This window comes from Salvia hispanica, chromosome 3 (assembly GCF_029641045.1).
Source record: "Salvia hispanica isolate PSC_SH4W2 chromosome 3, Shi_PSC_v1, whole genome shotgun sequence".
Taxonomy (NCBI): Eukaryota; Viridiplantae; Streptophyta; class Magnoliopsida; order Lamiales; family Lamiaceae; genus Salvia; species Salvia hispanica.
This window is the reverse complement of record NC_142694.1, coordinates 865,853-888,314: the sequence shown is the minus strand read 5'-3', so window position 1 is coordinate 888,314 and position 22,462 is coordinate 865,853. Positions and strand designations below refer to the sequence as shown.

Below are 22,462 nucleotides of genomic sequence, written 5' to 3'. Positions count from 1 at the left end.
TTGCAGGTTTCGAATTTATACAGAGATAGTGGCAAACAAAGGTCTTTCACTCACTTTGATTAGTCAAATTATTTGACTAAGTAAAATATTGTTATTTTTTGCCATTGATGTTAAAATTTTAATATATTGTCCCACGTTCACTTGGTAACGATACTAGCTCACCTATAAAAATGTGGATAATTCTCTCTTTTATGAAGCTTTTAAGGGGTGAGTGACTCATTTCTAATATGGTGCCAGAGCGGGCCCAAGCCGAAGATGGATTTATCTCTTTATCTCTTCTCTTGCCTACCCACGTGATGGAAGTCCGATGTGTCATTCCGGCCCACACGTGAGGGGGCATGTTAAAATTCTAATATCTTGTCTTACATCGGCTTGGTAACGATCCTAGCTCATCTATAAAAGTGTAGATAACCCTCTCTATTTATGGGGTGAGTGACTCATTTATAATAGTAGATATTATTGGATAGATTAATGTGACACAGTAGTAGATAGTCTTTTCATCACTTCAAAATCAATAATACTAGCATTTATTTTGTTTTAATTCATTCACAAAAAACAGTCAATGTTCCATTTTGATAACAAGTCAATCGTAATCTAGGTTAATACGTTTATAAAATCGCGAAATTTTGATAAATTTTAGTTTGTCCTGCACATTCTAACTGACAAACGTCATACTACTAAATCAGTTGTATCTATTTTTGGTCAATTTCAATGGTTCGAAAACATTCTCTGATTTACAACTTAGAGCAATATCATTTATCACTTTATAAGTATTATTTAAACTTCAATGAATAATATTTCAATTATAGTAATTTTTTTCTTTACTCCTATATTATCAATTTTGCATTAAAATGAACGTCATTTACTGCTTTACTAAAAATATTAGTAGTTGACTGCTGAGTTGTGGACTATATACGATGGCTTAAAGCTTGCATGGAAGCACAAACTTCAAAATGTTGCCGTGGAATGTGACAATATCACCGGAAGAATGAAGGCTGCAATTATAGCATTGTTAGACACATTTGGACTTTTATTGATAAATAGTGGCATGTAGAGGTTAAACATGCCTATCGCGAAGCAAACCGGGTGGCAGACTTTATAGCTAACTGGGGTTTGAAGATGCACGAGATCTTTCGACTGCTAAACGATTCTCCAAGAGGCGTCAATCATCTACTTCAGCTAGATAAAATAGGTGAGCCTGTCTCTCGATTTGTTGCTGCCTAAGCATTTGTATCTCTAGAGCTTTGGCTCTCCTCTTGTAAAAAAAAAAAAAAAAAAATCCTAGTAGAATATGTGAATTGGACATTATATGAACGGGAGCCTAGATAAAGTAGCTAGGAGTGAGAGAAACATAATAATGATATGGAAACTTAAATGCTTTGGATTATTGGATATGAACACGGAATATCACTAAAACGAGGTATAATAGTACTACTACTATTGATGCTAATGTCTGTATTGTTTTGGCCCAACAAGTTTAGTCGGGTTGGGTATAAATTAGCCCATTTGAACAGTGAGCATTTTGGGCTTCAACCTTAGAATAAACTCTTTGGGCCTCAACCCACATTTATTAATTAGATGATAAGTCTTATCCTCCAAACACTTAAATTTTGAATTATACTAAGTCATAATCGTAACAACATGATCAAATTCAAACATAATAACCAAAACAATAAAATGTCTCGCACCAAGTAGAAGACCAACAACAAATCACAGCCGCAAAAATATATTCAAACAAGAGCAACCTGAGACTCAAAAGGCAAAACGAAAGTCACACAAACAAGCACGACATCAAGCTGATTCCACAAAATTAGTAGTTATCAATACTACGAGGAAAAAGGGAGCAACCAACATCTTACATCATACCGAAAATTCACCCATCACTAAATTCATGAACACTTAGCAAACAGACTTCAAAAAGACCTTTAACTTATCTATTCTAGCCCAATCTTGAAGTCGTCATATTAATCAATTATTTTCCATTTTCCATTTTCCATGTTCCAAATGGTCCACACTATGACATAAATTTTATGCTTTAAATTCTTCTAAGCTATATTTCTTGCTCCGCCATCTGTTGAACTAATTGTGTTTCTTTATCTAATTACAAAGAAAGTCAAATTACCCTTAATATAGGGTTAAGGGAGAGCATGTTGGACAGTGACAAGGGGAGAATAGTACAATAAGTTCATATAATTTAATTGATCAAGTCCCAAAAAGTAGGGAGGTTTGAATGAGTTAATAGAGCAAATCAACTATATTATTCTAAGCATATGTCGATCACCAATGGAGAATAAATTCAAAAAGGCAAGTTTGAAATTTTGGTCAAACCGACTTTGCCTTTATGAAATAAATTAAGACATATAGAGTGACGCGTGGAATAAAAGCTTACTAAGATTGGACATTTTTCATACTAAATAGTGACCATTTTCAACTTGAGAGAAGAAAATTCGGCAGCCAAATCTTCATGAATAATAGAGGGGTTGGATTTTCACATTTTCGAAATATAGTTTGGTTTTCATTAAAAAATTGTTTGTTATTGGCCTCTATAAAATAGTAACCTTGTGTGTGATTAATATACTATATATTCTGAATCAATTTTGAATTTGTGTTGCCAATCCAAAAAAATAATTATGGGTGCATAGTTCAATCATAGAAAACAATAAAATCTTCAATTGAGTACCATATGTAATATTTTGTCTAACAAGGGATGTTCATGTTCTTATATTTTCCTATAGAGAATATAGTGTACTATTTGCGTATGCACGAGTTTTAAGAAATGTAAAAGATAGTAGTGGATTGGAAAAGTAAGTGAATATGAGTTCCATTTTTTTATATTGATTTTATAATAGAATGTGACTAAAGTGAATTAGTGGAATGTGGTATCTACTTACCATTTATGGTAAAAGTGAACATGTGATTATTATTGTGGGACGAACTAAAATGGCAAAATGTGAATCTTATTGTGGGACGGATGTAGTATTAACTATTAAAACATAGGCTCTAGTTCCATGGTATTCTATATTTTTGTTGATTTTAATTATTTAAATTCAAATATAACTAATCAAAGCCCTATTATTTAAATTTCTTTTAGGTTAGTTCTAATGTAGTTAAGTCATTTCCTTTTAGAGCAAAAATTATATCATTTCTCATGCTTTACTCTCTCTTTATTTTTCTTACTTGATTCATTTCTCTTATTTTACTTTCTTCACTTTATTCTCTAACACATCAATTTCTTAAATATAGTGTCAGAATAAAAAAGACCCTACATAATACATGAGACAAGAGATTGACAGCAGGGGTGGTGGAAGCATGGCCACAGGTACATATAACATAATCATAATATTACAATTTATATATCTATTTTTATTATACCATGACTGATAGTGAAATGTGTTATCGAGTGCTTATCATTTCACACTTTTTACAATTAATTTCATTTAATATATTAGTATGTCACACAACCCTTATCTACAACTTGACTAAGACACTAGACAGGTAAATGCTCTCTGGCATTTATAATATCAACCAATATTGGATGTATATATGCCACACAGAGTAGTACTAGCATTTGTTTTGAAAAGGTCTTAAGTGAACCAAATTACATTTTAGGTATGATATAATAACTCCATCCACTAAGAGCTAATTATGCACCAATTTTATGTTAATAAAATTTTAAAATTTAAAATTGAAATATATATGCACTCTGGTTTCATCTATTCTCTCCTACCTTGTGCTATAGAAAGCAAAGTGAACTGTAACACCAGAATTAGTGTGAGTGGGTTCATCTATTTTTCAGATGCATATTAAGTATTCAATTTAATTATACATTTATTCATTGAGTAGTAACCTTCTGATTTAGTATATGATATTCCAAAAATAATGTATTTATACATCCCCGTCCATCATAATCAAATTGTGTTCCTTTTTTTTAAAGATATTATCTCAATTATTAACACATTTCAGTTCATCTAATAATATTATCTCTCATTTATATAGTACTACTACTATTTTATTTTATTTCCTTAATTTTTGTTATGACAATTTCGTAAATCGCATCGATACAAATATAATTTCGATATCTTAGAGCATCTCCAAGGGAAGAGGTAAATGGAGAGGTAAACTAATATAACTACCATATTTACCTTTTCTTCATGAAAAATCATTCTCCAAGGGGGAAAGTATTACACTTTATGTTTTTTTAATGTTTTTGTATTATTATTTTATTTTTTTTAAGTGATATATCTTTCTATATACCTTTTATCTTTGGAGTTGATTAATTTTTAGAAAAGTATATTACATTTTTTGAAAAAATATAAACATGATATACCCTTTTCATTTACCTTCTCCCCTTGGAGTTGTTCTTACCGAAGACAATTTACCTCATTAAATATTGAAATGCATAGCGATATGAAAAAGGGCGTTTATTAGATGAATAAAGGTGACGTAATACAGACTTCATGATGACGCCATGCAATTACGTTTCTGAAATGGAACGACGTCGTATGGGCTGGGACTCACGAGACCAATGCGTAATTCTCTAAACGACACGTCGGTGTACAGTTGAGCAGTGACGTGTCGCTTTCAGGGAGATGTGGACCACTTGCTGTGATACGACCAAGTCCCGCTACACGACAAAATATGCCTTTTTCGCACCTCATCTTTTCTCGCCGTCCAATCCAGTGGAGGCTGCTCCACAGTTGTCGCCAAAGCAATTAGTTGTCGACCCTTTGCTTTTACCAATTTACCCTTTCCAATTTAAATGTGTTCTAGTAGTAGTATTTTTTATTTAGGGATTATCTAATCCATAATTTCGGAATTACATGTCGTTTTCTCTAGGGATTGATTAATTACGTTCAATTCATTGATACTGTGTAGGTCAAGCAGTCTATATACATTCTGTGCATAAGGTTGGAATCATAGTAAAATATTTTATTGCTAAACTTGTGATAAATTTTGTACTACCTCCGTTCCATAGTAACAGAGACGTTTTTTTTCAGTATGGAGATTAAGAAAAATTGTATTAGGTGAATTAAGTAAAGAGAGAATAAAGTAGAAAATAAAAAAGATAGAGAGATGAAGAGAAAAAAAAAGTAAGAGAGAGTAAACTAAGTGTAGGAAAATGTATTCTTTTACTAGAAAAAGAAATGATTATATTACTATGGAACGTATCAAAATAGCAAAATGACTATATTATTATAGAACGGAGGAAGTAACATGAGGACGACATTTTTTGAATGCATATAATTAATAAAATTAGAAAAGAAATTAAAAAATTAATTAAAGTGTTGTTAATAAAAAACACTATTTCACTTTATTGGAAAGAGAAACGTACCATGATTGGGATATTTGTTGATTGAAAGTGCAAACATGTCATATTTTATTTTATTTTTTACAAAATATATTATTATTAATACATCTAACTATATTTCTTTTTTCCGTTACTAGTTAATTTTTTTTCATTCACTCCATTAATACATATCTTTTGAATGTGAATTTAATACATTAAACAATATCTTTTAAAATCTCGTGTCATCCATCAACTGTGACATTTTTCACTCGGACGTCGATACATCGTAAACTTATGATCTAACTCAATATTCAGCCAATTCACACGGATTCAAATCTGAAAAGCAGTGTTGAGTTGTAAATTCTTTGATTTATGCAAGTTAGCACGTGAAAAAGCTAACAACCATGCACCTAGAAAGTCACCAACTTATCCCATGCTACTCAAAACCAACCTTTGAAGCAAACTGTAAGATGACACTAATTAATGAGAAACACACGTTCAATTAATTGGAATAATATTTTCCCATTAATCTAAGTCGAAATATCAATAACTCTAATTAATTAATCTTTGGTGAGACTAAAAGATTGAAGCGGAGTTTATTCTTGAACTCATTGACAAGCTACATATAAAAAAAATTGACAAATAAATTTGAGGCGGCTCCTATTCATACCACCACACAAAAGTGTTAATAATTATTCCACTTCGAAATATATGACTAAATATAGTCCAATATAGGCAATAAAAGTTGAACCAAGGACATATGAAGCTAGAGGTGGGATCGCGTGGGATCAACCGATTTTACTGTTTGGTCTTTCATGCCGGCAATCTTAATATTTTTGACCATAAAAATTGTAGTATTTTCTGAATTCGTTACTGATTTAAATTTTACACAAATTGCAAATAAAAAAAATGTTTGTTGTAAGCAAGCAAAATGGTTATGTTATTGGTCCACTAAAAGAATTTGCAATCAATATCATAAATCATAGTAATTCGGACTTATGACTATTATCGGAATTGTTAATTAGTCAAGAATTTAGCCATAGTTGGGAAATACTTAACGCTTGAGGCTAGTGTCTATGTATGGAAAATGAAGAGAAAGAAGTGAAATAGCAATTGACTTTTGGTGAGAGTTAGGTGTGGGTGTCACATGAATGCAAAAATACTCCAAAATTTATATTTGATTTTTGTAATTTTTTTGATACTTCCATTCGGAAATTTATTAATGGGCCATCATGTCACGAGCGCTGTCGTCTATCTTCATTTCAAACTTATAACTTTTCACATTTAATGCAGCAAACCAATCAACACTAATGGTCCCTCCCTTTTATTATTGTTAATATACATATTTCATTTTCATTAATTCTTCTTCTTGACTTTATAGCCACGTCTTGCATACTTCAATCAAGGGCTCTTATCTCTAAAACTATACTCATTTTTTTGTAATTCAAGTTATTGTGTGTATACGAATATGGTGTTAAAATATAAAAATTGTGCAATCAATTTAATGTTTGCATTTATAAACCCCACAATGAATTTTATAAGGTTGAGAATATCTAATTCTATAGTACACAAATTGTCCTTGAGTTAGATAGTTGAGACTTCCATATAACTCAACACCTATCCAATTATAATAACAATTTACGTATATTGGAAAAGATCAAATTAATGTTAATTAGTGGTCCAAAACACTACACGATCGATATTAATGAAGCGTATGTACCTAATTTCCAATTTAGTATAAGTAGGATGGACGATAAAGAAAGTGCAATGGCTACTTAATGGATAAATATGGGTAAACATTAAATAGTTATTATTAATTACTAATATATTATTTTTATAGAAATTAAAATCCGCATATGATTTCAAACTTGATTTGGAGATAGTTACGCAAGGTCCAACAAAAAAAAGTTAATCTTTTATTGATTTTTAAATATTAAATTTAAAATTTTAAAGTATTATAAAATGATTAATTATACCGAAAAATGTCCAATAATGTATGTACAATTTATGGATGTTTATATATCACTTCTCTTAAAGTATGGACAATAGCTAAAAGATAAAGTCGATTGTAGTAGGATTCAAACTTTATTTATCTTTGTCTCAAATATATAAGCCACACAAAATAGGATCATGACCAAAAAAAATACGAATTAAGCAAAGCAACTTTATATACGAACAAACATACACTCAAGGAAGGAAACTCTAACTAACTATTGATTTTGCACTATTCATTGATTCATTCTAATTTTTAGCAGGGCGTGCCTCATGAATTAGGTTGAATTACTAGTAGAGATGAGAAAATTAGGTAAAACTAATTGTTAAAAATAAATTAAAATTTAAGAGAAATTTCTATATGGACAATATATTTTTAGTGTAAAAGCAAAACTCAAAAAAATAATGTTAAAACAATAAATTAATATAATGTTTTTAAAGTTATTTTTTGTAACCGAAAAGAACTATAAATCAATAATTTAGGCATTTTGTAGATTAGGCACGTGTCTATGAGGTATTATTAGTAGTGTCTAGTAAGTCAAATTATTCACGACTTCGGTATTAAACTTTCGTATTGTCATATCTATAAATTCGATCATTTGTCTGTGCAATTTTGTATAAGTTGAATTAATATATGAATCGATTTTTCATGAATAAGAATTCATCATGAATCACCAGTTATGGAAAAAATCACGACTTTTTAAAATGTAATTAATGTACATACATTTGGCAGCTAGGTTCATCCGCCTAATTAAATCAATTGATAATATATAGCCATTTAGGAATGTAATCAAATGAAAACTCTAAATATTGTATAAACTCAAAACTATAATTTGGACCATTGAAAAATGTCAACAGATCACAAAAAAGCATCAACAAGAAAATTTCAGCGGAATTTCAACGGTAGTCAATGATTGATGCTGTGTTGATATTGGGTTGATACTGCGATGACAGTAAAATCTTGAAATTTTACACTATGTTGATATTGTATTGAAACAGTGTTGAAGCTGTGTTGAGGAGTTTTGAATTTGTACAATATATAAGTTTGCATTATATTACTACACTAGCTATTTAAATACTGATTTTGGTTCATAAGTCTTGAAACTAAATACTTAAATTATGAAGCTTGATTTGATTTCAATATCTCATTTGTGCATATAATACTACTTTTGTGAAAATGATGTTCATTCATCAAAATAGAAAAAGTTTTAAAAAAATACTATACTACTTATATGACTCATTTGAAGATAGTAAAGACCTTGATCTATACCTAGATAAGATGATTGAATTTTTTTTACTATTCCATGATTTAATATTTTATAATCATATTTTATGGGAAGAACTAGAATTTAGGGACGTTGTTTTAAAAAGAAAAAAATTAGCATTTGGTGAGACTGAATTATGATCTTAAACTCTATCCCATTCGCTTGGAATATATCCACAAAAAAGTTGATAAGTGAAGTAATAAAGTTGGGAAACTTGTGGTAGTAGAAAGTTTATGATGGACGGACACAATCCTATCCCAAATTTTAAGATTAAAGTGTGATTAAGTAGTCATGACCAGAATTTATTTTGAATAGTGCTCTTTATTTTGAAGTATTTTTAATTTTCAAAATTAAGATTAATAGTTGTAAAATATATTTTTGCTTTATTTTTATTTCATAGACTAGAAAAAAAAGATATGGACAGAACAACTTTACGCGTGGAAGTGGGGTATTAATTATGACATTATCAAAGGACATATTTTGAGCTTTTGTTAGAAAAAAATTGGCTTGTAATAAATTCATAAAGTAGGCTTCTGTCCTCAGATGTCCAGCTTTCAAGGCTCACATTGTGAATTCACTTTTGCCAACCATAAAACCTTCGCATTCCTACCCTTCCTAAGATAGACCAATTGGTAAGATAGATATTTGTTGAGACTACAATTTGGTTATCTTATCTTTGTGAAATCTTAAAATTTAAAAAAAAATCAGACTAAAACTCTATTTATTTGTTATACTTACATGAATTCTAAATCAATGATCACATAAATCACTAAATCAGTATTGCTTCTAATTATGAGATAATGATGTATGCTGCACAATTACTTTTAATTGATGATATCCTTGTTTTTATGCACACATAGCATAATTTTTTTTTGAAGAGATTGTTGTTTATTTGTTCATTTACAAAAAAGAATTACTACCACACAATCTATTAGAGTATTTAAAGAGAAAAAAAAAACCCTATAAAACCGTACACACGGAATCAGTGGCATTATAGTCAATGCAGTAGAAATATTAATACCCATAAAGTTGTATCATAAATGTGAATTGCAAAAAAGAAAAAAATCCCATCTATAAATATTACTTCCAACACCATAAAATATTCAGAATTCTTACAATTTAATCCAAATATCTAAAATCCCCTCTCCCAAATCCTCTCTGCCATAATCTTCACCACTCTAACTTCTCATTCTGCCTCTGCAACAATCAATTGATCCTTCTTTTTTATCTGTGATCAATTTCCATCTTCAAAAAATCCATAATCTTTTCTTTTTTTTTGGAATTGTGAGGAGAAAAAGGGGCAGTTTTTGAGTACCCTGTTTCCTCTGTTTCAAAATTGTTGCAAAAAATGGCAAGAATTCAAGATTTCAGCACTCCTTTTCCGTCGCAAAACGCTTCCGAAATCGGATTCTCTCTCTCGCAGCTCATCCTCTCGTCGAATTCCAACACGTTGGATTCGATCTTCTCCTACCGCGAAAACGCGAATTCCGTCGCTGCTGCTTGCGCAGCAGCGACGGAACCGCTGGGCTCATCCGTCTATTTCAGACAGAGAGATTTGCTACGGAAATTTTCCCACGAAAATCCGTTGCTTTCCGTCGCTAGTCCGTTTCCGACGTATTTCAGCCCGAGCAAGAAGAAGCTCTACCGCGGCGTGCGGCAGCGCCACTGGGGGAAGTGGGTGGCGGAGATTCGGCTCCCGCAGAATCGCATGCGCGTCTGGCTCGGCACGTACGACACTGCGGAGGCCGCCGCCTACGCGTACGACCGCGCGGCCTACAAGCTGCGCGGCGAGTACGCGCGCCTCAACTTCCCCAACCTCGTGGACCCCGCGAGGATCGGCCTCGGCGACGCCACGAGGCTGGCGGCGCTGAAGAGCGCCGTGGACGCGAAGATCCACGCCATCTGCCAGAAGGCGAGGCGCGGGAGGAAGTCCCGGCCCGCCCCCAAGAGGGCAGAGAGCGCCTCCACCACGACCACAGAGAGCGGGGTCGTGGCGGGGAGCAAGGAGGCGGAGGGGTCGCCCTCGTCTTCGTCGGTGGCGAACGACGAGTGGTGCTCGGCGCCTCCGCCTCCGCCTCCGCCGGAGATGGATATCGAAGGGTACTCGCTAGCGCGGCTGCCGTCGTTCGATCCCGAGTTGATTTGGGAAGTTCTTGCGAATTAGCATTGAGTTAAATTTTACTACTAAAATGTATTTTACTATAGTTTCACCATCTTTTTTAGTTATTAAATAAGTTTAATTTACTGAATTTGGGATTTATTTCCTTCTTAAGGTTGTTTGCCAGTGTGCTTGTTTCACCTTAAGTACGGATATCATGTTTCTTTTCTCCACATTTTACTTTCACGTATTTTAATTATGCATTGGCACTATTTATTACTCCCTCTATCCCATTAGAAATGAAACGTTTTCCTTTTTAGTTTGTCCCATTAAAAATGAAGTATTTCTTAAAATGGAAACATCTCTATTTCTACTTTTCCATCTTTCTTACTTTACTCTCTCTTCATTAACTCACAAAACAACACTACATAAAAACCAATGCCGATTTTCAAATGTTGCATATTTAATGGGACGGAAGGAGTACAAGATAGATATAAATAGTAAAATAGATCATACTAGACTCAATACGTGTTGTAATTTTACAATACATTGATTTAATTTTGTACTTTTGTGATAATTTTTTCAATAAATGCTGCTAATAAATATTGATGGAATTGGTCAATTGGCAAATTGGGCTCGTAGACTAAATGAAACTAGAGTCTCTAATAATTCATCAAGTTTTATCATATATTGATAGGGTTTGTGATATGTGTCATCCTAGAATTAGAATTCGGCGTATTTGACGGTAGTAGACTCTAAAATAGCTATAGGTGATAACAAAATTTAGACATATTTTGCACACGAAATTGTGAAATGTGTGATGAGTATACAATTATAATGTGTGGTCCACATTTATGATTTCAATCTCTTTTGACATTTGACAACACCCCAATAGAGTTGTCAATAATTCGATTTATTTGAAGGGTGAAAATATGACACATATTGTTTTAACACTTTTAGCCAACATGAAGTTATAGTATACTGCATATTTTCTTATCCATCTGCACAATATAATATTGATTCCATATGTGATAAAATATATCCTAGTTAAATTATCCCATACCGCATAGTAAGTCATAACAAATGGATCCTCGATGAGTAAAAAGATACTTGGTACAGTTTCATAATACTATGTCGTATGACTTAATTTCTCATGACTCTTAATGGACACGTCCGTATGAAATGATATCCCATTCCCATATTAAAAGATCTCATAGTACTTTCTTCGTTCCCATCAGCAGTTTTAACTGTGGACGATTCAAGTTTCAATATAAAATTAATAAAATATAAGACATATCGAAAAAAAAGAGGATAACTGCCTTAAAAATCATTAACTTTCGCCATTTTCCGAGTTTTCCCACAACCTTTCATTGTAGCATACAAAATCATAAACTTTGTCGGAGTGCGCCGTTTTTCCATTTTGGGTTTTCCGGTTAAAGAAATAGATGACGTGTCATTTTAATCCTACATGGCTGCTGACTAAACATAAAACATTATTTTTTATTTAAATGCAATTTTAATAAAACTTCCCCTAAATTTTACCCCCAAATTTTACCCTAATCTCACTCACCTTCACAACCGCCGTCTCCTCTCAATCTCACTCCCAATCTCACTCACCTTCACTCCCAGAAACTCACGTTCCATAATTGAACCCAGAATCTCACATTTCAAAACATAAACAAGAATCATTTTTGCATCTCCAAACAATGGAGCTCGAATTCACGACGGGAGAGTGAGAATCGCAAATTGAATCAATTATTACCTCGATATGGATTTCAATCTGAAGGAGTTAATATTGCCTACCAAGCCGAGGCTGGATTTCGCGATGGGAGAGGCTGAAATTGAAATTGAAGGTTTTAATCCCTAATTCGGGTTTAATTTGGGGATTTGATGAAATTGAAGGTTTTCATCTGTAAAATGACGTCGTTTTGTATGTATAAAACGACGTAGTTTTATAAATTTCCGGCGTATTCCACGTAAGAACTCAGGCATGCCACGTCCGCGTTATTTCAGCCGGAAAAGTCATGGGTCGGGTCGAAAGGGAAATTTGCACACTCCGACAAAGTTTATGATTTTGTATGCTACAATGAAACGTTGTGGAAAAAACCGGAAAATGGCAAAAGTTAATGATTTTTAAGGCAGTTATCCCAAAAAAAAATTGTATTCTTAGTGAAAATTGAGTCTATGTCAGAGAAAAATTTAAATTTTATGCTCTGTTAAAAAATTTGAAATAGTACATAACTATTCATAGACCAACGAATTTTATGATTTTTTCTCATAAAAATTTTTTTGACGAACAAGGACAAATCCAGAAGCGAGACCCTAAAAAATCAAGCAAAATATATGGGCATTACACTCTTGGTCCAAATCCAGAAAGCCCATCAAAAAGCCCATTGATTCCAACTAAAAATAAATAATGCCGTCGATTAAATTTTCCCGCCAAATCCTCACTCCACGGTCTTTATTTTCCCGCCATTTCCACCAATTCCTCTTTCCCTCTGCCGCCTGCCCAACGATACGACACTCCGATTGTTTCAATTCTTGTGTTGTATGCTGCAATTTTTTTATCGGAATTCAGCGATTAGGATTTTCAGCTGTTTTTTTCGCCCCTTGGCTCCAGTAATTATAGATAGGAAAAGCAGAATTGTTCTGGAAATGGTGAGAGAAGAAGCTGAGAATACTAGGGAAGACATGGCAATCGACGGAGTGGAAAACGGGCACAAGCCAAACTATGAAGGATTTAACTCTAACTATCTCAGGACTTACTATGGTAACGCATTTTTTGTTTGTTTTATTTTGTCTTCCCCAAATTTGAATTCCACAGATTCTACTCACATTTGACCTCAATGCTTGGTTATTTGATTTTTTTTAACAAAATTGAATGCTCACCATTCAAAAAATTTATTCTTGTTTGCCTAATTTTAATCTTTTGCTGACTGAGTGTGTTAATTTTTTTTTGAATTTATTTGTACGTGATGTTTTTTGATTGATTTCATACGTGCAGATAATTTTTTTCCATTTGCTGAGATGTTCAAATGGATGTCGTATGGAAATGGTAATCATTATTCGGCTCCTGCTACAATTATGCCATTTTTATTGGCTGATTTATAGTTGTATGTTTTACTTTCTAGATGGAAAACATCCAGGATGTGATGCATCTTACTTTGGGAGAAGAGAGTTTTCATTCACCTTAGAAAATGATATCTACGTGCGGTTTCAGTCTTTCAAAGAAGTAGACGATCTTAAAACGGCCATCACGCGTCAATGTCCTTTTAAAATTGATATTGGTCCCGTGTACAGTGTGGATGTAAGTCACACTGAGCTTATGGTGTATAGAGGGCCGCATATTTTACAATCTTGATGGAATTTTTAGTTTCTGAAACTTCGTATGCTGTGAATTTGAATGCCTTTTGGGATTTGCAGCCTATGAAAAGAAGTGCATATGCGCAGTCTGGTGATAATGTTTTCAGACCAGTGGAGAGGGAACTTGTATTTGATATTGTAAGTAGTTGTTTTCTGGCTTTTATATTGCAACTGTGGTGGAACATACAGGTGAAGTAATTAAGTCCCGATAGATGCGCAAATTATGATTCCTTTATCTTACAACTGCAGGATATATCAGATTATGACGATGTCAGATTTTGCTGCAAGGGAGCTGATGTTTGTTCGGCATGTTGGCCACTGATGACAGTAGCCATTAAAATAATTGATACTGCGCTTAGAGGTAGGAAATGGTGAACATGATATACTAAATTGTTGTATTGGCATGAAATTTAGTAAGGGGACAGAAGATATATTGTTAAATCACCTAATAAAATACCGAGATTATTACAACTCCATCCTTTTATGTATTTGCTTTAGCTGGTCAGTGTAGTACAAATCTCAATAAAGTAGAATATGTGCATTCTACTAATCAGTTGGTATCTTTAGCTGTTCATGTTCAATCAGCATTGAATAGAGAATATGCATTCTGATAATTAGTTGGTATCTTTAGAAATTCTATTTACAAATAAGGCAAATTGAATTAGTTACAGGAAACCTTGTATGTTGTTTGCAACTCTGTAAGATTGTAACAGTGGTGTAAGCTTGCATAGTTGAAAACGTGTCATTTTCTGATGTCATCCTTTTACTCCGTTACAATTGAAATTCTGTCACTACTTACCCACTTGTTGTGCACTCACAAATATAGGTTTCTTCTATCTTTCACTATAGGAGAACCTATATGCCAAGACAGCACTTCCTCACTCTTGTTTCTTTGACAAAAGAGTTCAACACTTTATTTTGTCTTTCTTTCAGTCTTCTTGTCTTGTTATTCTGACTCTTTTATACTTTAAGTTTTGCTCTTTCAGTTGCCTGGTTAAGCTTGTTGTGTATCCAATTCGATAACTCTCTTTTTTCCCATTTTGTTGGCCATATTTCCTTATATGCCTGATTATGCAGAGGACTTTGGATTCAACCACATTTTATGGGTATATAGTGGACGTCGTGGTGTGCATTGCTGGGTTTGTGACGGAAAAGCGAGAAGGTAATGGTGCTTTAATACAGATATGATCACTTTTGACCTTTTTTTTACTCTAGTATATGCTAAACTGTAATTATCATTGGCAAGGTTGGATGATGGACAAAGGGCTGCTATAGTTAATTATTTACATATCCATAAGGTTTACTCTTATTCTTATTGATTAAACTTGCAAGTATCTCTTTGAATATATCTTAGGCACTATTATGGTTCTAAAATCCTTTTTGTTTTGTCATATGTCCTGTTTTCCTCCAGGGAAATGAACACAGCATTAAAAAAGTTACCCTAGTTGGGCAGACGTTTCATCCTTTCATAGGGTATGCAAGTTATATACTATATGATTGTTGTATCTCTACTTATTCATCACAAATTACATTTTTTCCATCCAACAGGAGATCTGCTGAAGTTGTGAAGGATTTTTTTGAGGAAAAGTTTGTTTCGAGTCAAAATTTATTTTCAGATGAAGATAGATATGAAAAGATACTGGAAATGATTCCAGATGAATGTAAGCTAGAATGCTTTGTAATTGCTATTTCCTTTGTGGTGAAAGTAATAATCTATATCCTTCCCCATTCATACTCTGACAGCCATTACTTCTGAGCTTCGGGGGAAGTGGCAGGATGATAAGAAACGCGCACGTGATGATATCAATGTTGTTCGATGGGGTCAACTGAAACATCTTTTGCAATCAGGAAAACAGAAGGTATGAATCCACATAATCTTTTTCTCGAAGATATATTTTTGCTTTTTTTTTACATGTAATTGCTATTCTTGTAGTTTCCTCATTCAACTAAGATAAAATGTTAAAATTAAAATTGATTTTCTTTTTTATTTTTGACTGATATTATTAGTTGTATCGTCTTGTATTCATATCTTCTCTGTATTTTAGATGCTGGGTGTCCGTAGGTGTGTTGAAGAAATTATGTTTACCTTCACCTATCCAAGACTTGATTTGGAGGTAAACAATATTCCCATTTTCAGTTTTATTTTGGTATAGGGAAGATAATATGGTGAGTTATGAATTGGATGTATACTGTGCTTGAAGTTTCCCGTTTCCATCTCAGGTCTCAAAACACATGAATCACTTGCTGAAGGCACCTTTCTGCATACACCCGAAAACAGGTTTGTTTAACATGCCTCCTTTTTCAATACATGCTGTCCAGTATACTCGTACTCATGGTAGATAATGGCATGGTGAATTCCTTGCTTTCAAGTTTATCAGCATATTAATTATCATCCAATTTCTCATTTTCTTTTCAGGCCGTGTTTGTGTTCCAATTGATCCTAAGCACTGTGAAGATTTTGATCCTTCTTCCGTGCCAACCCTTTCCAGGGTGAGTAGTCACAAGTTAAAATATCTATACACTGAAAATGCTTTGATTAGATGCCTAGATACTTTATATTTATGATCATTATTTGTTATGTTCTCTGGTTATACATGATTTTTTGTGATACTTCCACTCAATATAATATTCATCATCGGATGATACCCTTGATTGCACTGCTAGAATGAATATTGTGATAGTTTTAGCTCAATACAGTGCTTCCAGCAGAGGCATAAAAACTATAGTTTAGTTAGAACTGTAACACAACTACACAATAATGCCAAGTATTGGCTTTCAGAGGTTCAATAAGTCCACACTATCTTCCTTGCCATTCAGCATTTGTCAGATCTTGTATGCTAGTACTACATTTCTTTAGTTATGTCCCTGTAATTTATTGTAAGAAAATGAATTCATACTTCTTGACCACGACTTACATTGCACGCTAGTAAGAGAACTTTTATTCAATCGTGTTCTTCTTTGGGGCTGGTAGTGTGTTTCTGTAGTTAAAATTGCCATTTCCTCGCATTCAGTCCTTAAGAGAGGGACCCGAACTTCGATGGGTTTTTTGCTGATCTCTATTCTTCGACTTGAAATGACTGTGTAAGACATGATTCATCATGGTGCTGTGCTGAAGACTGGCTAATGCAATTTTCTTTTTCGATGAGTTTGCAGCTTCTGGAAGAACTTAACATGCGGCCTCTAGGAAGTGGGGGTGAGATAAGTATGTAATAGTCTTTGAAGTCCTAAATATATCCATATCAACCATCTCTTTCATGCTCATAATTGTGCCCACTTTTGCTGGCAGATTTGGAAAATACCTCACTTGGCGAATCATACAGATATTTCAAGTCATCTTTTTTGCAACCTCTGCTAAAGTCCTGCAAGGTATATTCTTAAGCTGAAATCTCTTGTCTTTACTGAGCTATGACTTTATTTAGTGGGATAAAAGAAAAAGAAAAAAAGGAGCAAATTGTATCCCTGTATTTTCTTATCCTTTAGCTAAACAGAATCTGCCCTCAATTTGACAAGATATACATACATATTTCTCCATCATACACTTCCATTTTTTTGGACTGTGATCCTTTCTGAAGTAGTGACAGTAAACAAAACTGTAGGGATAAAAGTATAATAGACCAAAATAGTATTCCATCTTTTCATTATCAATGGACTTAGTATTGAATGACATGAATTCAAAGACAATAATTGGTTAAATACTAACCAAAATAGAAGAAAATTTATTTTACCGGCGAACCAAAATAGAAAAATATTATTATTGATTGAGTGAATATAAAATATAGTGTGCTAAATCAAAAACATTCACTTTATTCATGTACTTCCATTTATGCTTGTCATTTTAAGAATTCTTTTGTCCCCCAAGATTTGGTTTCTTGCCACATTTTAAGAATTCCTTTTCCACCAAAAGCTCATATTACCATTGATTTAAGAGCCAAATTCGTTAAAATTTGATGTGCAAAAGTGCTTGTAGGAGTACTTAATTTTTGTGTTGAAAAATGCAGGAAGATATTGAAAATGCTCATGCTGCTAAAGTTCAGCAGCAGTCGAGCAATTCCCTAAGCTGGTAGAGAAGACTAGAAAGGCCTACATTTGTGTCTTTACATTAATGCCATCAATCAATGTCTGTTTTTGGCAGTTTATGATTTTATACAACATTGAACTCAACCAGTAATGTCTTTTCAACTCAATTCTCCAACTAATATCCCATGCATTTCTAGGATATTCTTTTTTTTTCCCTAATATTTCTATCCCATTCAAAATGTTCACTTTTTTCATTTGAAAATAAATCACTATTTATATCTCATTAAAATATTTACTCAACCTAACAATTGATTAGAAAAAAATAATTCCAAAAATTGAATGGAAAGAAATACTAGTAACATATGTATTTTACTATTATGAAATGAGAATTATCAAGACAAATGAAAACTGTTTGTTATTAAAATTTCTTTATTATTACTTTCTCCGTTCTCATTAAAAGTCATATTTTGCTATTTCTGTCTGTCCACATTAAGAATCCCTACTTAATTTTTACGATAAATGGGCTGTACATTTTACTAGCATATTCATCTCATATTTTATTATAAAATCAATAATATATATTACTGAGACACATGTTTCATTAACTCATTTAATTCACTTTTCTTTATATTTTTTAAAACTCGTGTCTAAATCAAATACGACTCCTATTAGGGACTGAGGCAGTATAATTTTACGACCGTAAAATTCCTTAATTCCAAATTGATCCTAATTTGCCAAAAATTCATATTAATCGAGAGCTGAACAAAGCTTCTTGGTCGTGAATTGATAAACAAAGCTTTCAGTAGTGAATTGAAAATGTTTAACCTACAATTTACAAACACAGTCAAAGTACGTAATTTGACCATAAATTAAAAATTTAAATAAAAAAATTTACTTCCTCTGTTCCGGATAATTCGGGTCACTTTGACCGGGCACGGATTTTAAGAATTGTAATAAAAAGTGGATTGAAAAAATTAGTGGAATGTTAGTCCTATATTTATCTATTAGTTTTATAATAAAATGTGAGTAGGAATAAGTTAGTGGAATATGAGGTCCACTATTAAAAAATGATAAAAATAAAATGAGATAAATTATATGAGACGAACTGAAATGAAAAATTGGTACGAATTATCTTGAATTATCTCGATTGAATTATCTCGACTGAGGGAGTACTAGACATGCCAAAGTCCATGGTCTGATGTTACAGAAATTTCCATATTTGTATAGTCTATCATTGCCTATATTCCCGGGACCAAGTCAAATCATAAAACTTAATTGGACAATCAAGATTAGATCGTGATAAGAAATAGAGTACTACAGTTTTATTAAAGAAATGAAATTTTATTACATCATTAATGCTTTAAGATAAGATCAAAAAATAAAATACAGTAATATTTCCCATCCTACCCTTATCGCCGCAAAATAGCAGAGAAATTTGCGAAGCTACTAATTCTATAACTTAACCTCCCAATTGGTCTTTTCTTTAGCAAATTAAGCTAATCTCACTTAAGTAGACTTTCAATTTAAACCAATCATAAATGTAAAATCAACCCTACACTCACTCCCAACCAATCCTCTTTCTCATAGATAATTCTCCACCACTCATTTTTCTTCAATTATTGTAGTACAAAACAAATTTAAAAAATCATGAATTTTCTTAAATTTTGATTTTATCTTTGTTATCTTAAAAATCGATCATTAATATTTTCAAATTTTACGATAATTATAATTTACGGTAACAAAACTACTCATAAATCACAATTTCATTTTAATTAACATAATTAGTTCTAGTAAATGACTCAATTAATTTGAGAAAATCAATGACTGATCACAAATAAAAAAATTAAGAAAAATATTAAAATTTGCAATTTTTATGGCTACTTTCTAAAATTGCTAATTAGACTAGAAGTTAACTAAAATTGTATTTTTTTTTTCGGATGGTGCCTTTTTATATATGTACAGACTTGTCGTATTATTTCTCTATTTTATAAAGGTGGGATATTCGAGTATGATCTCAATCTTCCATCTCTAAAATTTAAATAAGAAAAATGATAAAGTTGGATAACTATGCACTTCATTTACGATTCTAATATTAGTAGTATTTGAATATGAAATACTCCCTCTGTCCTGGATAATTCGTCCCAATTTTTCATTTCGGTCCGTCCCACATAATTTGTTTCACTTCACTTTTATCATTTTTGGTAGTGGACCTCATATTTCACTAACTCATTCATACTCACATTTTATTATAAATCGGTTCGTCCCACATAATTTGTTTCACTTCACTTTTATTATTTTTGGTAGTGGACCTCATATTTCACTAACTCATTCATATTCACATTTTATTATAAAACTAATATATAAATGTAGGATCCACATTCCCCTAACTTCTCAACTCATTTTTCATTACAATTCTTAAAATCCGTGTCCGATCAAAGTGTCCTGAATTATCCCGACGGAGGGATTAAGTATTGTGTGATTTGACGTGGATGAAATATTAAAGAAATACATTTTGGACCACTGAAGCAAGTTGAAGCTGCCAATGGCGGTGTGTTTTGGACTGTTGTGAAAGCTCTGACTTTGATTCTCATTCACTCCCTCTCACCCACTCCCAAATTCCCCTCAAAATCCACTCCTTCACAAATCTCCACCGTCGATTTCAGCAATGGTTGGCCCGATGCTAGGCGACAGGCGCGGCTGCGGCGGCGGCGGTGCTCCCGAGGAGGATTTCATCCGGAGGCACCACAAGCACGACGTCGCCGAGAATCAGTGATCTTCGTCCCTGGTCAAACACATCAAGGCTCCTCTCCCTCTCGTACGATTTCACGCTCAGATCTGCGATTGATTTTGAAATTGAAATTGAAATTGATTTTGTTTCGATTTTGTTTGATGAGATGTGATTTGATTTGTGGCGTAGGTTTGGTCGCTGGTGAGGCGGTTCGATCAGCCGCAGCGGTACAAGCCGTTCGTGAGCCGGTGTATTGCGCAGGGCGATTTGCGGATCGGAACTGTGAGAGAGGTGAATGTGAAATCGGGGCTGCCTGCTACCGTTAGCAAGGAGCGCCTCGAGCTCCTCGATGATGAGGAGCACATTTTCAGCGTGCGGATTGTCGGCGGAGATCACCGCCTCAAGGTATGCTCCTCTGCCTCCGCCTCCTCCTCTTTCGTTTTTCCGTTCACGGCGATTGAATCGGCTACATTTCCTAATTCGGCATTCGTGATTGAAATCGCAGCTAATTAGAGTTAAAATTCTGGTTCTGATTCTAGATTGTTGCTTATTGAATCACAATTGCCGGTGCCAGATTCAGATAAAATTGAGTAAATATTGCATTTGATAATCATGATTTTAGCTTGTTTTTACTGTTTTAGAAACACATTATGTTGATACATTTGCTTCAATGTGTTGGTGTTATCATCATCACCATCTTCAATTGGCTTGTGATTTGAGACCACTGAACAAATTTAGGCCAATCTGGCATTTATTGTCATCTATGATTTGAGATAGAATTGAATGAATATTTCATATGATTATCAATGTGATGGTGTTATCATCATCAGCATCTTCAATTGAATGTGTAAATGACTTGTGATGTCAGACTACTGACCAAATTTAGGCCCAATCTGCTATGGATTGTTATCAATGGTGAGGGTATGATTATGATCGTTGGTTTTTTGTCGATTGCAGAACTACTCCTCCATCATCACCGTTCATCCAGAGACGATTGATGGAAGGCCGGGGACAATGGTGATCGAGTCCTTTGTTGTGGATGTTCCGGAAGGGAACACCAAGGACGAAACATGCTACTTCGTCGAGGCTCTGATCAAGTGCAACCTCAAGTCGCTGGCTGATGTCTCGGAGCATCTAGCTGCCCAGACCGGTGATAATCAATAATGGTACCAGTGGGGGTGGTGACGACAAGTCGACAAGAAAAAAGATGATGATGATGCTACATACATATATCTAAAAGTGAGCAGAGAGAGTGGCGTGGGCGCCACTCCTCCCATCCCGTTGAAAGGCGATGTGGGTTTGTTGCTTTAGTTCTGTTTCCACGCTCGGCCCGCTTTCGTTGCATCCGAGACCATCACTTGGTTCGGGTACGTGCATCGAACTTTTGTTTTGGAATTTGGGTTGTAAATATTGTAGGCTAGGAAGATGAATCACTTTGATATGTTTGGAGCTGGATATGATTTTGTTTGTGTATTTGGTACTGTGACTAAGTTGCTATTTTGGGATACAGTTCAGAGTTTGTAAATAATGTTGTGTTAACTTGTTTCTTTCTTATTTTAGAGAATATACCTCTAATTTCGGAAGTATTGTCCTAACTCGAATATGCGTAGTATTCGGGAATATCTCTTCTGCTGTGTTTATCTAATTCATGAGGTTTCTAGTGTGTGCGCTACGCAACTTTTTAGGCCCAATCACCAATGGGCGAGCATATG

General features: G+C 33.6%; 2 protein-coding genes and 1 pseudogene across 4 annotated transcripts; all 3 read left to right on the top strand.

Moving 5' to 3' along the window:
* The first annotated feature begins 9,642 nt into the window (after positions 1-9,642).
* Positions 9,643-10,875, top strand: LOC125213015 (Integrase-type DNA-binding superfamily protein). The gene has a single exon (XM_048113353.2). The coding sequence runs from the start codon at positions 9,893-9,895 to the stop codon at positions 10,706-10,708; it is 816 nt and encodes a 271-aa protein (XP_047969310.2). The 5' UTR covers positions 9,643-9,892; the 3' UTR covers positions 10,709-10,875.
* Positions 10,876-13,110: 2,235 nt separating this feature from the next.
* Positions 13,111-18,223, top strand: LOC125213010 (uncharacterized). 2 transcript variants are annotated; one of them, XM_048113345.2, is made up of 16 exons: positions 13,111-13,412; positions 13,647-13,697; positions 13,774-13,949; positions 14,066-14,143; positions 14,255-14,366; positions 15,083-15,167; positions 15,252-15,303; positions 15,417-15,478; positions 15,554-15,666; positions 15,749-15,864; positions 16,051-16,119; positions 16,226-16,283; positions 16,422-16,495; positions 17,159-17,198; positions 17,292-17,371; positions 18,004-18,223. In XM_048113345.2, the coding sequence occupies exons 1-16, from the start codon at positions 13,193-13,195 to the stop codon at positions 18,067-18,069; spliced, it is 1,452 nt and encodes a 483-aa protein (XP_047969302.2). In that variant the 5' UTR covers positions 13,111-13,192; the 3' UTR covers positions 18,070-18,223. The 2 variants fall into 2 exon arrangements, with proteins under 2 accessions (XP_047969302.2, XP_047969301.2); XM_048113344.2 differs by having other exon boundaries at positions 17,159-17,207.
* A 2,327-nt stretch (positions 18,224-20,550) lies between these two features.
* LOC125213017 (abscisic acid receptor PYL8-like) lies at positions 20,551-22,333 on the top strand (annotated as a pseudogene). The gene is made up of 3 exons (XR_016136476.1): positions 20,551-20,837; positions 20,940-21,155; positions 21,708-22,333. The product of XR_016136476.1 is annotated as an abscisic acid receptor PYL8-like (transcript).
* Positions 22,334-22,462: the final 129 nt, after the last annotated feature.